At 59.8% G+C, this 13,579-nt stretch overlaps 2 protein-coding genes across 2 annotated transcripts in view; both read right to left on the reverse strand.

Annotated features, from left to right (window-relative positions):
- LOC125960274 (globoside alpha-1,3-N-acetylgalactosaminyltransferase 1) overlaps positions 1-13,579 on the reverse strand; it is a 144,270-nt gene that overhangs the window by 103,116 nt on the left and 27,575 nt on the right. The window lies entirely within an intron of this gene.
- LOC125964909 (ral guanine nucleotide dissociation stimulator-like) overlaps positions 1-13,579 on the reverse strand; it is a 30,209-nt gene that overhangs the window by 8,625 nt on the left and 8,005 nt on the right. Inside the window, exons 4-5 of the mRNA XM_049711871.1 lie at positions 11,807-11,888; positions 4,764-5,155 (exon numbers count right to left, since the gene is read on the reverse strand). Of these exons, the coding sequence (XP_049567828.1) occupies positions 4,764-5,155; positions 11,807-11,888 (474 nt within the window). The remainder of the gene's footprint in view (positions 1-4,763; positions 5,156-11,806; positions 11,889-13,579) is intronic.

Consider the following 13,579-nt stretch of genomic DNA (forward strand, 5'->3'; position numbering starts at 1 on the left):
ACACCACTGGCCACAGCATCCAGCACTTGAGGGCGTTTCCCAGGTGTCAGGCCCTTTGCACACTCATCACATTTAATCCTCCCGACACCTCACTTGATGGGTGGCGAAAGCCAGGCGGGGAGCTCATCCCCGTCAGGAGCCAGGAAGAGGCAGCCGGGGCAGGGATTTGAACCCTGGCCCGTGACAGTCATATGCCGTGGAGACACACCTAGGCCTCGCTCCACCGGTGGCTGCCACGGTCACAGCCTCAAAGTGCAGTTCAGCCCCTGGTCACACACATGCTAGAGGGAGGGAGACCAGAGACAGAACAGGCTTCCTCAGGTCACACAGCCAGAGGGGGGCGGGGGGGTGGGGAATGGCAGTTCCCTCGCACCCGCACCTCTCCACTGAGAGGGGATTGGTCGGGGCTCCTGCCACAGGATGGCCAGGGCACCCACAGGCCTGGGGTCAGCTACGAGAACCAGGCCTGGGAAGCACCATGCTGACCAGGCTGGCCAGCGTCCTCCTGGAGCCCTGGGCACGGGCACTCCCCTGGCACCTTGTCAGAAGACACAATCGTGGCAGCCACGGCCTGTCCGGCTCTGACACAGTACCAGGCGCCGTGGGGACCGCTTGCCAGGCCGCCTGTCTCTTTCGGTCCTCACCAGAAGCCTAAGCGGAGCAACTGGCCTCGAGTCCAGATAAGGAAACCAAGGCTCAGGGACCGAGAGCACGTCTAGGGCTGCGAGAGGCTGAGCCGGCCTTCCAGCCCAGCTCTCCTCCCTCCAGAGCCCAAGCTCTGGACCAGCACGCGTGATGCTGCACCTTGGGTCAAAAGGACATCGTGCCTCCCTCGAGCCCGCAGAGCTGCCAGAGCCTGCCAGCATCCGGGGGCTCCCTGGGGAGGAGAGGAAAACGCCGGGCAACACGCACTCCCCGAGCTCCCAGAATGCAGGCCCGTGCTGGATGCCCTCACCCTGCTCACCGAGCACCCTTCTGGCAACCATCGGCTCACCCCTCCCCCTCCCCCGCCACAGGCTGGTCAGGGGATGGAAACTGGGGGCTGCTCAAAGTTCCGCTTCTCCTGCACTGGGCTGCAGGTTTCAACCCCCACCTCCTCAGAACTGGGTTGGGGACAGTGGCTTCACGGGAGCCACATGTCCAGGAACGTGGCACTCCTGAGCCTGAGAGGCCGGACGCCGAGCCTGAGGCAGGGCGGACACAGCATGGTGCCACGCTGTGAGGGCCTTACAGGCAGCCAGTCCTCCACTGGGTGGCGGGGTGCCACCTCCCCAAACCGCCCCCACTGGCCTGCTCGGAGGCTGCAGGTGGCCAGTGCTAAGTCTCCTCCAAACCCTCCTCACCAGCAGTGAAGAAGGGCCTGGAAACGGCTAACTCCCAGGCTGAGGATGGGGGCCCAGTCCTGCCTGCCAGCGGTCTAACACCTCCCAGCACTGAGCCCCCACCCGCTCCTGCCCCAGGGCCATCCCAGAGCCGCTGGGGAAACAGCTCAGCGTGCCCAGTCCGGAGAAGTCCTCCCCGCCAGAGAAGGAACAAGGACCCAGTACCAGCCAGCCTGGCCCCTGAGGAGTAAAGCAAGAGGGGAACCTGAGAGTCCATGGGGGCCCAGCAGGTGGCAGCCGGTCAGGCCCCTTGTGAACCTGACAGGCTGTGCAGCTGCTGGAGGCCGCCGCCTTGGAGCCTGACGGGAAGCCTGGCTGGTAGATGACAGTACACAGACTTTCACACACACACACACACACACACACACACACAGACACACACACACACAGAGACGCACAGAGACACACAGACGCACACACACACACAGACACACCACACACACACACACACACACACACACACACACACACACAGACACACACACATACCCCTACCTCTCAGGTCATGCCTCTTGGCCTAAGGCTAATGAGCCCTGGGGGTTACACTGGAGCCCTGCACACCGTGAGATCAAGAGACCAGACAACGGGGAAGGAGGCGGGGAGGCTGGAGGGAGACGCATCTCCCCTGCACATCTCTGCTCTGCCCGAGGTTCCGAGAAGGCTTCCTCATTTCATTCCACCCACTACACCGCGCTCAGGGCTTGCAGACCCCCTGCCTGGGTGGGAATCCCGCCCCTGCCACTTGCTGGCTCGGTGAGTTTGTGCAATCTAGCACCTCAGTTGTTCCATCTGTTAAATGGACGACAGATGATCCTGACCCCCAAAGACATAACGCACGCAAACTGCTCAGCACACGGCCTCCCACCCAGTGCCGGCTCATATTACCTATTATTTAAAACCTTTAGGGTCCAGCTGTGGGCTTGTTTCTTCCTTGAAGCTCTCCCCCGTGTCTTGTGGCCCAAAGCACTTTCACCTTCCTCTGGCCTATAAGCACCCCTACCCTTCACCAAGCACGGGGACTTCTGGGCTGCCTGGGCCTGGTTCCGTTCCCCTAACAGCTCCACCATCCTCCTGGGGCACGTGTAATTGTCTCACTGCGAGGTATCCTTCTCTGACCCCTGTGGGCTCTCGTACACAACAGGCGCCCAGCACAGAACACTGCCCAGCTTCAAATCCCGGCTGCGTCCTCGCTGGCTGCGTGTACCTTTAGTTCAGGGACTTCACTTCTCTGAGCTCCAGTCTCCTATAAAGCGGGGTCGGCACCTACTCGGGAGGGCTGGTCAAAGCCAGCTGGAACGAGGGGGTGGTGTCTGCAGACAGTAGGTGCTACGGACTCCGGGACTCCTCCTGCCTGGCTGAGGCAGTGGCCTGAACGGAGGCAGGGGCGTGGGCCCGGTGACCTCCAGAAAGCACAGAACTGCGCAGGCCGGGCTGGGTCAGCAGTGGCCTGGCTTAGAAGTACGATGATGAGCAGATGCCCAGATGTGTGAGGACATCTGTTAGCCCAGAGAGGGAAGGACGGGGTGGAGACTTGTTAAGGAAAGGGGGACCGGGGAAGGAACCAGAAACTGCCTAGTGGTTTCCAGACAGGACAGGGACCACGAACAGCCGCTTCAGCTCTGGCAGGCCCCAGCGACCAGGAAATCGGCCCCAGGATGGGGGGGGGCGGGGTGTTGGCAGGAGGGACAGGGACTTCCCCACCCCCTCCCCCAGCTCATGGTAAATGGTCATTGTGTTTGGTTTCCGGCAGTGGCCTCCTCTCCTGCCAGGACCCTGGTTTTCCTGCCCCAGCCAGAAGCTTCCCCTTTGATTTCTAAACAGCAGCCACGGCCTGGATCTCAGTGCTGGGGCCAGTGAGGAAGAGGAGGGGGGAGAGGGGGAGAGGCGGAAAGAGAGAGAGAGGGAGACAAGGCAGACCCTTGGGCAGGGGTAGGGCTCAGCTCTGCCTCTCCCTCGGTTCCTCAGGGATACAGACGGACAGAGGGAGGGAAGGAGGGAGGGAGAGAAGCAGCTGAGCGGCCCACCCCTGCGAGCACGCAGGCCGGACCCTCCAACACACAAAGCCCGAGGAGCTGCCAGACATAATGAAAGTCAGATGAGTGCTGGGCTGGTGTCAGGCCGCCCACCCCCACCCTCCCAGGGGTCTCGCTCCAGCCACTAATGAAGACCAGAGCTGTGGGTGGATGAGGGTCAGGGAGTGTGCCTGGCCGGGCCACCGGCCAAGCTCAGCAATAAAGGGTCTCCCCGGCCCGAGGTTCTCCCACCAAGAGCTCCCTCCACCCCCTGCCTTCCCCCCACTCTGGGCAGGGAGATGCACTTTATCCTCGGGTAAGTATGCATCCCGGCCCCGTCTAGGCACTGGGGACACACAGAGGCACGAGACCCAGGCTGGCAATTACAACTTACCCGGGCCTAAAGTGACAAAGCAGGGATACCAAGGGGCCCTCGCCAGCTCGGGGGCTCAGGAACCCTGCTGAGCTCTCCGACCCAGGAATGGCCTCTGTCCAGGCCCCAACCCTGGATTCTGCCACCCTGGCTGCACAGTCAGGTAGGAGGGGTGGGGGGGAACTCCTCCCCCGCCCCCCGCTGCCCAGAGCACACTAGAGACAGGAGTCCAGCCCTCACCTAGTTCCCCCAACCACATGCATGATAGGCACACCCCCGTTCTGAATCCTCCCAAATCCTTACAGATTCAGGGTGTCGGCGCATTTTCTAATCAAGAAGTGAGTCACCCCTCCACCTGAGAGGCCCTTGTCCCAACCTCCCCGCCTGGACACCGGGCCCCACAGATTGGAGGCCTGTCTCCCCACTCCCCCGCTTTGAGCAGCCCAGAACATCGGAGTCCACTTCTGCCCCCAAGGGGGGCTGTCTGTAAGACCACTGTGCTCCCAACCGCCTCTGAGGATTCTAGAAGATTGCCGCCCTAATCACTCGTTCACCACCTGCATTTCGAAGCCAAACTGCCTAAGCCGGCCCCGGCCTGGCCACGGGGACTAAATACGGCCCAGCCCTGCTGTAGGGAAAGGCACAGACGCAAACAGACAGTGACTGCCCGCGGGAGCAAGTCTACCTGGGTTGCAGGGGCGCGGGAGTGGCACACCTGGGCTCGGTGAGGTCACGCACTGGGACGGATAGAGGGGGGCACGAAGACCCGGTTCTGGTCCCGAAACTGTTGGACCGGCTGGCGGCAGCCCCTCCGCCCACCTGGCTGCCTTGGGGTTGGCGCAAGGAGGGGGATTTCTGCGGAAGGACCCTCCCCCTCCGCAACCTCCGGACTGGGGGCGGTGACCACCACCACTGGAGGTGGGTGACCCGCTAAGGACGCTGGGCCCCCACCCACTCCTCGCTCGGCCGAGCGCCGGGCCAGCCTGGCTCACCCACCTCCAGGCGCGGCAGGTCGGGGTCGAGCTGTGTGAAACTGTGCAGCACCACCGGGCAGCTGTCGGGGCCGCCCACCTCCAGGCGCACGGCGTCCCACACGCTGCGGCTCCGCCGGGAGCCCGGAAACAGCGGCTCGGCGCCGCCCGCAGGCCCGGCCGCCTCGGCCCACATGCGCTGCACCATGGGCGGCTCGCAGCGGCGCGGGCGGCCGGCCGGGCCGCGGGACCCGGGGCGGCGCGGGCGCGGGGCCGGCCCGGCGCGCGGCGGCGTCGGCGGCGGCGGCGGCCCGCGCGGCTCGGCCCTGCCTGCGCTCTGAGCCCGCGGCCCGGCCCCGCTGAGGTCAGGCCGGGGGCGGGGCCGGCTGGCCAGGGGCGGGGATCGGGAGGCGGGGCCTGCGGAGTGGAGGGGCGGGGCCAGGAGAGGGAGTGGCCAGAGACGCCGGAGGGGAGTGTGTACGCCTGCGCGCGCGCAACCCCGGTGGAGTGATGGCGGCTTGTGTCTTAGGGAGTGCTCGTGCGGCGTGTGTCGTGGGGCTGCGGGTTCCACGGTTAGGCCCTTTGTGTGGGTGCGTGCGCGGGCGCAGCGCACGGGTTGTGTAGCTGTGTGACTTGTGTAAGTGTCGACGTGTGGCCAAGCAGTGGGTCTCCACCTCCCATAAATTCCAGTTAAGCCCCTCCCTAGCTCTGTGGCCTCGGACAAGTTGCTTAACCTCTCTGAGCCTTAGTTTCGTCACCCGAGAGGATCACAGTGGGTAACTGACATATATAGCACTCACTCTGCCGATGCCTGTGCCTCGCTGTGTGCTCCCGCGTCCTGGAACCGGGTCCTCAGTGCACACGTGCATTTGGAAGTCATGAGGGTTGGGGTGTGTATTTGGTGCGGGGGGAAGGGGCCTCTGCCTGCACTGTCTCAGCCCTAAGGCCACCCTGAGGAGGTACAGGCAGAAGGGAGGCAGCAGAGGAGGGGCAGTTGGGGGAAAGGGGGAGAGCCCAGACCAGGCATCACCAGGTGGGGCCAGCACTCAAGAGTGAGGAGGGATCACGAGAGACAAATGCCAGCTGGGCACCTGCCACTGGTCTGGTCACCTGGGGCCACTCACTGGTGGCTTGAGTGCTCAAGGTCTCAGGGCAGCCTTCAGGGTGGATGTAAGGATGCTGAGGGCTGGGGAGGAAGCAGGGCTAGGGAGCCTCAGCTGCGCTTTCTAGAAGCCAGGGAGGAGGCAAGTAGACGGATGAATGAATGGGACCCTCCCGCACACCAGCACACTGCCCAGGCCTGCCCCTGGCCTCAGCCCTCAGCCCTCACAGAGGCCTGCAGTTGCTGTCAGCAGCCCCGGCAATGCCACCAACCTCCCCAGAACTGGTTCCATACCACTGGGCCTCAGTTTCCCATCTGTAAAATGAAAGGGCAGGTCCAGACTACTCATTCCATAAGCATATCTCGTGCACCCACTGTGTGCCAAGCCTCAGATACCCATGGACAGTGGGGGCCCAGCAGCTCCCACCCACTTGCGTGCCCATGTGGGCAGCTTGAGCACCTGCCGGATGGTTCTCCATCAGGCACAAGGCGAGGCCTTGACAAAGACGCACGGAAAACAACTTGGTGATTTCTATTAAAGGCATTAAAAACGCTCATGCCATGAAAAAGAATGTGTATATGCATAACTGAATCACTTTGCCGTACATCAGAAATTAACACAACATAAGTCAACTCTGCTTCAGTAAAATAAATTTGGAAAAAAAAAAAACAAAAACGCTCATGGCTTTGATTCAACAATCCTACTCTTGGGAATTAACCCTAAGGAAGCATTCAGAGATGTGGGCATGGATTTCTGTACAACGATGTTTATGGAAACCTCAATTACAACTCTACCAAAGGAATCAACTCAAACACCCTATGCAGACTTACTGTCAGGACCCCGTGTGCCATTACCTACCACAGTAGGACAGTGATACAGGGAGATGCTCGGCTATAACTGTAAAGTCAGAAAACCACGAGGCAGAGCATGCTTTTAGAAGCTGACATTCCACGCGTGCATATGACTAGAGGGACCTACTTTGCAAAAGGAATGGTGGCTATTTCTGGGCAGTGCTATACACTGTTTTCTTTTTACTTCTCAGAATTTGCTAATTTTTCTAAAATATTTTAGTAATCACACACACATAATAAGAAACGCTGGGTTCTGTTTGTTGTTTTCGTTTTTAAAGCAAGATGGGTAGATTTGGCTGGGGGTGGAGACCCCTAGGAGGCTGTTGAGGAAGCCCCAGGGGAGGGTGAGGTGGGTGGGACATATTTAGAGGAATGAGGTCTTCAAAGACCAAGACAGCGGTGACCTGGACACTGGACACGGCCTTGGGCTAGAAGCTTCTCTTCCCACACTCCTCCTGGGGCCAAGCTCTCAGTGCCTGGAGAGCCCAGCACCTGCCTGTACTCACTTTATCTCTTTTCTCTGCTCCCTTTATCTCTTTCTCCCAGGGAGGGGCCTGGGAAGCAAGCTCGTGCCCGTTTTACAGCTGGGGAAAGGGGCCCATGGAGGCCAAGTGACTCCTGAGTGCACCAAGGTCACTACCTCTCTGACCTTGAAGGTCAAGGGGGCCGGGGTTAGGGGGGCCCAAGCAGGCTGGGGAGGTGAGGACTGGGGAGTTCCATCAGGACGCAACACACCAACACAGTCGGCCTGGCTGCCTCCCATCCGACTACCTGGACATCATTTGCATGCAGGGGGCGATGGAGGGGGTTCCCTCTGGTTGGTGTCTGTCTGGTTGGTGCCTGTCCCCCTCCCCGCCTTGTTCCCCCCACTTTGGGGCTCCCCTCCTGGGTCCTGGCAAGCTTGTTTGCTGCTCCAGCTGCGTGAACATGCGCGCACACATACGCGCACACCCTTAGTTCCCAGAGGGGCAGGTAGCACAGAAGCCAGGTGCTGGCACTGAGATACCTGGGCTTAAAGTCCAGCTCCACCCCTTTCTTACTGTGTGACCCTCCCTCCCTGCCAATGCCACCCACCCCTCAGCCCTCGGCCCCCGAAGAGTCACCCGATCTCCAAGGCACAGTTTTCTCCTGGTTAGCAAAGGGAAGACAGCACAGGTAAAGCTCCTCACCAGGGACTGCAGTTCACGGAGGCCCCCCTCCCCGGCCCTCAAGCACGTCCCCTCACGATCCTCCCCCAAAGCTGTGGGGTAGATCTCTTCCCAAGGGCAAAAGAGAGGGGGCCAGGACGTAGGTGCCACCTGATGGATGAACACAGAGCCACCCACGAAGTGCCCTTGCCAAAAACCTAACCTGAATCCAACCAGGCCTCTGCACGGAACAAACTTTTGGGGGAATGACAGGGCACAGAACATGTTAAACACATATAAGGATGCACCCCACAAATTCCAGACTCTGGGAATCTTCACAGGACAAACCATCCAGTTTCAACAAATACATTTCAGGGGAAAACACAAAGGGGAAACTGCAGATTAAAATAAAGGTGGGACAGGGACTTCCCTGGTGGTCCAGTGGGTAAGACTCCGAGCTCCCAATGCAGGGGGCCCGGGTTCGATCCCTGGTCGAGAAACGAGACCCTGCATGCATGCCGCAACTAAGAAGCCCGCGTGTCACGACTAAGACCCGGCGCGGCCAAAATAAATAAATAAATATTTTAAAAAATAAATAAAATAAAGGTGGGACATACGACCAAATGCAACGTGCGGATTCTGGATTGTGATTTGAACAGGGCAACTGTTTTTTTTTTTTAAAAAAAAAAAAGAAAGAAAACCCTGAGGAACAATTGGGATTATTTGAACACTACTGGATATCTGATGATAGCCAGATGATAGACATCATTTTTCGGGTGTGCTCACAGGATTTTGGTTACTATTAGAGTAACGTATTAAATATTGATGGATGGGGCTTCTCTGGTGGCGCAGTGGTTGAGAGTCCACCTGCCGATGCAGGGGACACGGGTTCGTGTCCCGGTCCGGGAGGATCCCAAATGCCGCAGAGCGGCTGGGCCCGTGAGCCATGGCCGCTGGGCTTGCACGTCCAGAGCCTGTGCTCCGCAATGGGAGAGGCCACAACAGTGAGAGGCCCGCGTATTGCAAAAAAAAATATATATATAGATAGATAGATAGATAGATGGATGGAATGATGTGCCTGGGATTTGTGTCAATATCGTTTGCTGTGGGGAAGGTGGGCAGGACATGGGGCCGGTAAGAGAAGAAGACGCAGCACGAGCGGCCCCGCACTTGGTGATCACGAGCGCTGCGTGCCTTTATGCCATTTTCTCCACTTTTGTGTCTTTTTGGAATTTTCCGTAATAGAAGTTAGAAAAGAAAAAGAACACAGTTTGAGACTTGTCCCCTAATGCTGCTGAGGCTCCCAGTAGCCCTGGAGGGAGGGGAGCAACCTCCGGACCCGGGGCCAGCGCAGTGACCACGCCCCCACCTTCACCATTTCCCAGGCTCCTCGCTCCACACCCAAGGGGCACTCAGAGCATCCTTACAACACAAGGGGCCCAAGGCAGTGGGCAGCTGGGAAACTGAATCATGCAGCTCAGATGGGGCTGGAGGCAAACCCAGGGACCTCAGGCAAGCCTGAAATCGAGTCTATGCTAACCTGGGCCCTTGGAGAGTCTGCTGGGAGGGAGAGCGAGTACAAAGCACTGTACAGCCTTTCCCCGGAGAGTGGATCTGTCCTTCCCTGGGCGTCACAAGGAGCCCTGGACGACATCGCCATACAGACCGTTGCTGTAGGCAGGACGCTCCTCGCACGGGAAGCTCAAAAGACAGGTCTCTAGCTGACAGCTGGGAAGAGAACCGGGCCAAATCCAGCCCACGTGTGTTTTGCTTGGCTTGCAAAGTGTTTTTCAATTTTTGAGCCAACAGTAAAAGGTCAGGTGACTTCATATAAAAATCCACATTTCTGGCTGCTCCTGTCACTTTGGACAACCCAGCCGCACCGGGTCTGTGTTCCCACGCAACAGGAGGCCGGGTGGGAGCTGACAGGCAGCTGTCCTCTCCAGCCGGGCCATCTGCTTGTGGGTTTGCCCCAGACCCCACTGGGCTTCCCATCACTCCCTGGCTCAGAGGCCCCTGAGTAGCCACCTCCGGTTTAAGGGAAAGGTGTCTCAGGCCAAACCTCTGGGGCCCCTTTTCCTACCCGCTGTCGTCTGATCATTGGTCCCCTGATGCACAGCAACCGGAGGGGTCTTGACCCTTCAAAGCCCCCCAGCCCCTAGCCCTCAGACAAAAGACCAACTGCTTGGTGCACCCCAGCTTGCATCTCTGGGGTCCTCTCTCACCACGCCCAGTGAGGCTCACACAGAACAGCTGCGGTTCTCAGAGCCTCGAGCCAGCCCTTCTCTGCCTAGCCCATGCTTCCCACTTCCCACCCATCACTTTGCCCAGCACAGGGTCCCAGAAAATGGGGTTGGGGCCCAGGGTGCAACTCTGGGGAAGCCCGGCAAGCACACGGTGGCTCAGAGCGAGAACTCATTCAAGGAAATGTCCAGATGACAAGGGCCTTGGTCATCACCTCCTCCAGCCTGGGCTCGGCCAAGGTGATGGAGGGAGCTGGTGGCCCAATGAGGAACAGGTACCCGGACTCGGACCAGGCCTTTGTGGAAAACCTTTCACCTCTCACTGGGCAGGTGGAGGTCACCAGGTCTGTCTGTCTTTTCTGGTCTATATTTAGAGCCTGGGGAGGTCATGGAAGGGGTGTGGCCTGGCCAGGCTCCTCGGTCATTCCCCTGACCTGATGTCACCATTCCTGGCAGCCTGAGTCCTGGGGTAGCCCTCTGTGGGCGGGTGAGCACACACCTTGGCAGGAGGTGATGCACCTGGGCTGAGCGTGGGAACTGTTGGCACAGCGAGTGGGCCCAGCTTAGCCCCACCTCCTCTGCCGCTGGTCCCTGGGAACTTCCAGGGACCGCCTCCTCCTCTTCGGCCTCACAGGCTGGAGGCCAAGCTCAGAAATGGTCAGGAGGTGGGAAGTGAAGCTTCCAAACATCTAGGAGACCATCCTGGGTGGAGGGGTTTGACATCGTCATCGCCCCAAATCTCTGACCTCACAGGGCGTTGCAGTCCCAGGGTGACCAGAACAAGATGAATCAATGCCCGGAGCCGTGGAAGTGGCTCAGGACGAGGATGCCCGGCATTCCAGATGAGCTATGAGCTCGCTGTGCAGCCTCCCTTCCTCCCCTGGAGGTGGGTGTGCGTGGCCCTGACTCTAACTCTTGGGACGCTAAGGGGGACAGTCGGAGGGGCACACGTGTGATCCAGGGCCACAGAGTGAGACCAGGAGCCACTCTGATGACTGTCCTCCACTCCCAGAGCGCTCAGGGCCCAGCACCCTGAGGGGTCCCTGATGTCCCCAAAGGCCACCAATCCAACGTGTGACGAGCCCGAGGTGGGAGTGCAGGGGAGGAGAGAGGAAGAGAAACAGAAGGGACACAAACACGTGGAAACTGAGCCTGAAACACGAGAATCACGGAGGGGAAGGTCAGAAAGGGAGGGGTCCCGTCCTTCGCAGGGACCACGCCGGCGGAGCGCTGGGCACACACGACCAAGGAGCGGGCCTGTAGGTTTGGGAAACTCTTAAAACGTAGAGCCTAGGTTTGTGTTCAAGTCCCTGCTATGCACCTTCCTAGCCTCAGTTTCTCCATCAGTAAGAGGGGATAATAACAATAATAATAGTAGTAGTAATACCACCACCACTCGGCTCTCAGGAAAGAGGATGAAACAATGCACAAGAGCTCTTTGTAATCTGAGACGCATCATATGAACTCGCGGAGCCGCTAGGACAAGCCGCAGCCACCCTAACCCGCCTGGGCAGGGAGCAGGTAGACAGGCCGGCCAGGTGGGCAGACACGGGTACCAGGGTAACCGCCACCCCCACCACCCCCCCGCCGCCTCTTTCACACCCAGAATGGGAGATGGAGCCTCCCCGGGCAGCTTCCAGCCAAACTTCTTCCACCAGTTCTGACGGGAGGGGAGGACGTCAAGGGCCCTGGCCGCGGCCTAGCCAGTCTCTCAGCAGAGGCACCGATTGCCCGGGAAACTCACCTCGGTGGCCGGTGCCGGCAGAGGTGTCTTCGGCCAAGGTGTGGGGCTTTGGAGAGCAGCACGGCGGGCGACGGCCCTCCGTCTGGTGGTCACCCCAGAGACACAGGCGAGGAACACCCAACCCTTCCTGCCTCTGGGCTCGGCAGGCCTGGCTTCCTGGGCCATCACGGGGTGGGAGCCAGGCCGGGGGTGGGCTCCCAGAGAGGGCCTCTGCCAGTCTGTCTGCCCATCTGCCGGCCCCAGTGGAGTCGGGCGCCCGAGTGCCTAGGCCTGGTGTCACCCGCGTGGCTGTCATACCTGTTCCCGTGATAAACAGGGCCAGGAATTCCCACTCTTACCAGGCTGAGAGGCAGCCAAGGGTGGGTGGACCGGGCTGTGTCCCGAGCCGGGCCAGTAGCTGCAGCTCAGACCTGCTGTCTTAGGGTGGGCCCAGCTGTGTCCCCCAGCACCCTGAGGCCCTGTCCCCATTCCCCCTGCCTGGGGGGAAATCACCACCCAGAGTCAGAAAAGGTGGCGAGTACATGTCACGGAGGTCAAAGCAGCTTGGCCAGTGGGGCCCCCAGGCAGGTGTGAGCCCTGCCAGGCCCCGTGGAGGGTGCGCAGGAGACCCCGCTTTCTCTAAGCCACCATCTAATTCCAGAAGCCTTCCCCGCCACTCAGCCCTCGGAGCTCCTCCACCCCTGGCACCCAGACATGGGATTTAATTTTAAACTGCGGGGACCAACTAGGGTTGGCAACCGTTTATTTTGCCAAGTAGGGTAGTTAAAAAAAAAAAAAAATGCCACCACTATCATTACCACTATCACCACTATCATTATCATCGTTTCAGAAAAGACCCCACCAAAAGTAACAAGGAGGGCATACGATCAGAAAAATGGATCATTGTTAAATGAATACATTTGGCTTTAAGGAAAACTCACGACCTTGTCTCCATTTTTCCCATTTTGCTGCAAACCAGACATTGTATGCCATGGGAGGAGCCCAACCCACACATCTGACAAATGGAAAAACTGAGGCCCCGGGGAGCAAGGACTTGCCCAAGATATCACAGGGAGAATCCGGGTCCTGTCTGTGTGCACCTCTGCAGAGCCCACATACCCTCCCTTCGTCGGCATCCACAGCCCAGATGCCCAGACCCGGAGATGCCAGGGTGACCCAGAGGCCAAGGGCTGCTTCCTTACCCTCCTCGGACCCTGGTGGGCAGCCGGCTGGGCACGCAGGATCGCGGAGGCCGAGAGGAGAAGGGGGTGGACAGGGGGTCCGGAGCCAGCCCACAGGCACATCAGGCCCCGGGGCCCTGGCGGGGTGGCCGGGGCCCAGCATGCCGCCCTGACGCCAAGCCCCGCCAGCACTTGCTCTGCCTCTCTGAGCAAGTGTTTCACATCCTCTTCCGGTGGCTTTGTGGGGCGCAGGCGACCCGAGAGCAGGCAGCTCAGAGCCGCGGAACCGAGACCTGGTTCCTGCCCCCGCCTGGTACTGCCTCCCTTTGGGACTTGCAGGTTCCTCTTCTCTCTGAGCCTCAGTTTCCTGATCCATTATAGGAGGGGGTGGCAGTGTACAGAGGTTTTCAAATTCAAATCCTCGCCCCCCACCTCGGGGGCAGGAGAATTTCTTTCATGGAAGAAAGGATTCCCGGGACACAGGAGCCCCTAGGGTGGGGCTTCTCTCGGGGATGTGGGTGGGCATCTGGAGGTTGGGGGGCTGAGTGGGAGGGGTTCCAGGTAGACCTTGAGGCAGCCGTCTTCCTGCCTGCAGGCGCCCACCTCATGTCTG

The sequence above is a fragment of the Orcinus orca genome, chromosome 6 (genome assembly GCF_937001465.1).
Source record: "Orcinus orca chromosome 6, mOrcOrc1.1, whole genome shotgun sequence".
In the NCBI taxonomy this organism is placed as follows: Eukaryota; Metazoa; Chordata; class Mammalia; order Artiodactyla; family Delphinidae; genus Orcinus; species Orcinus orca.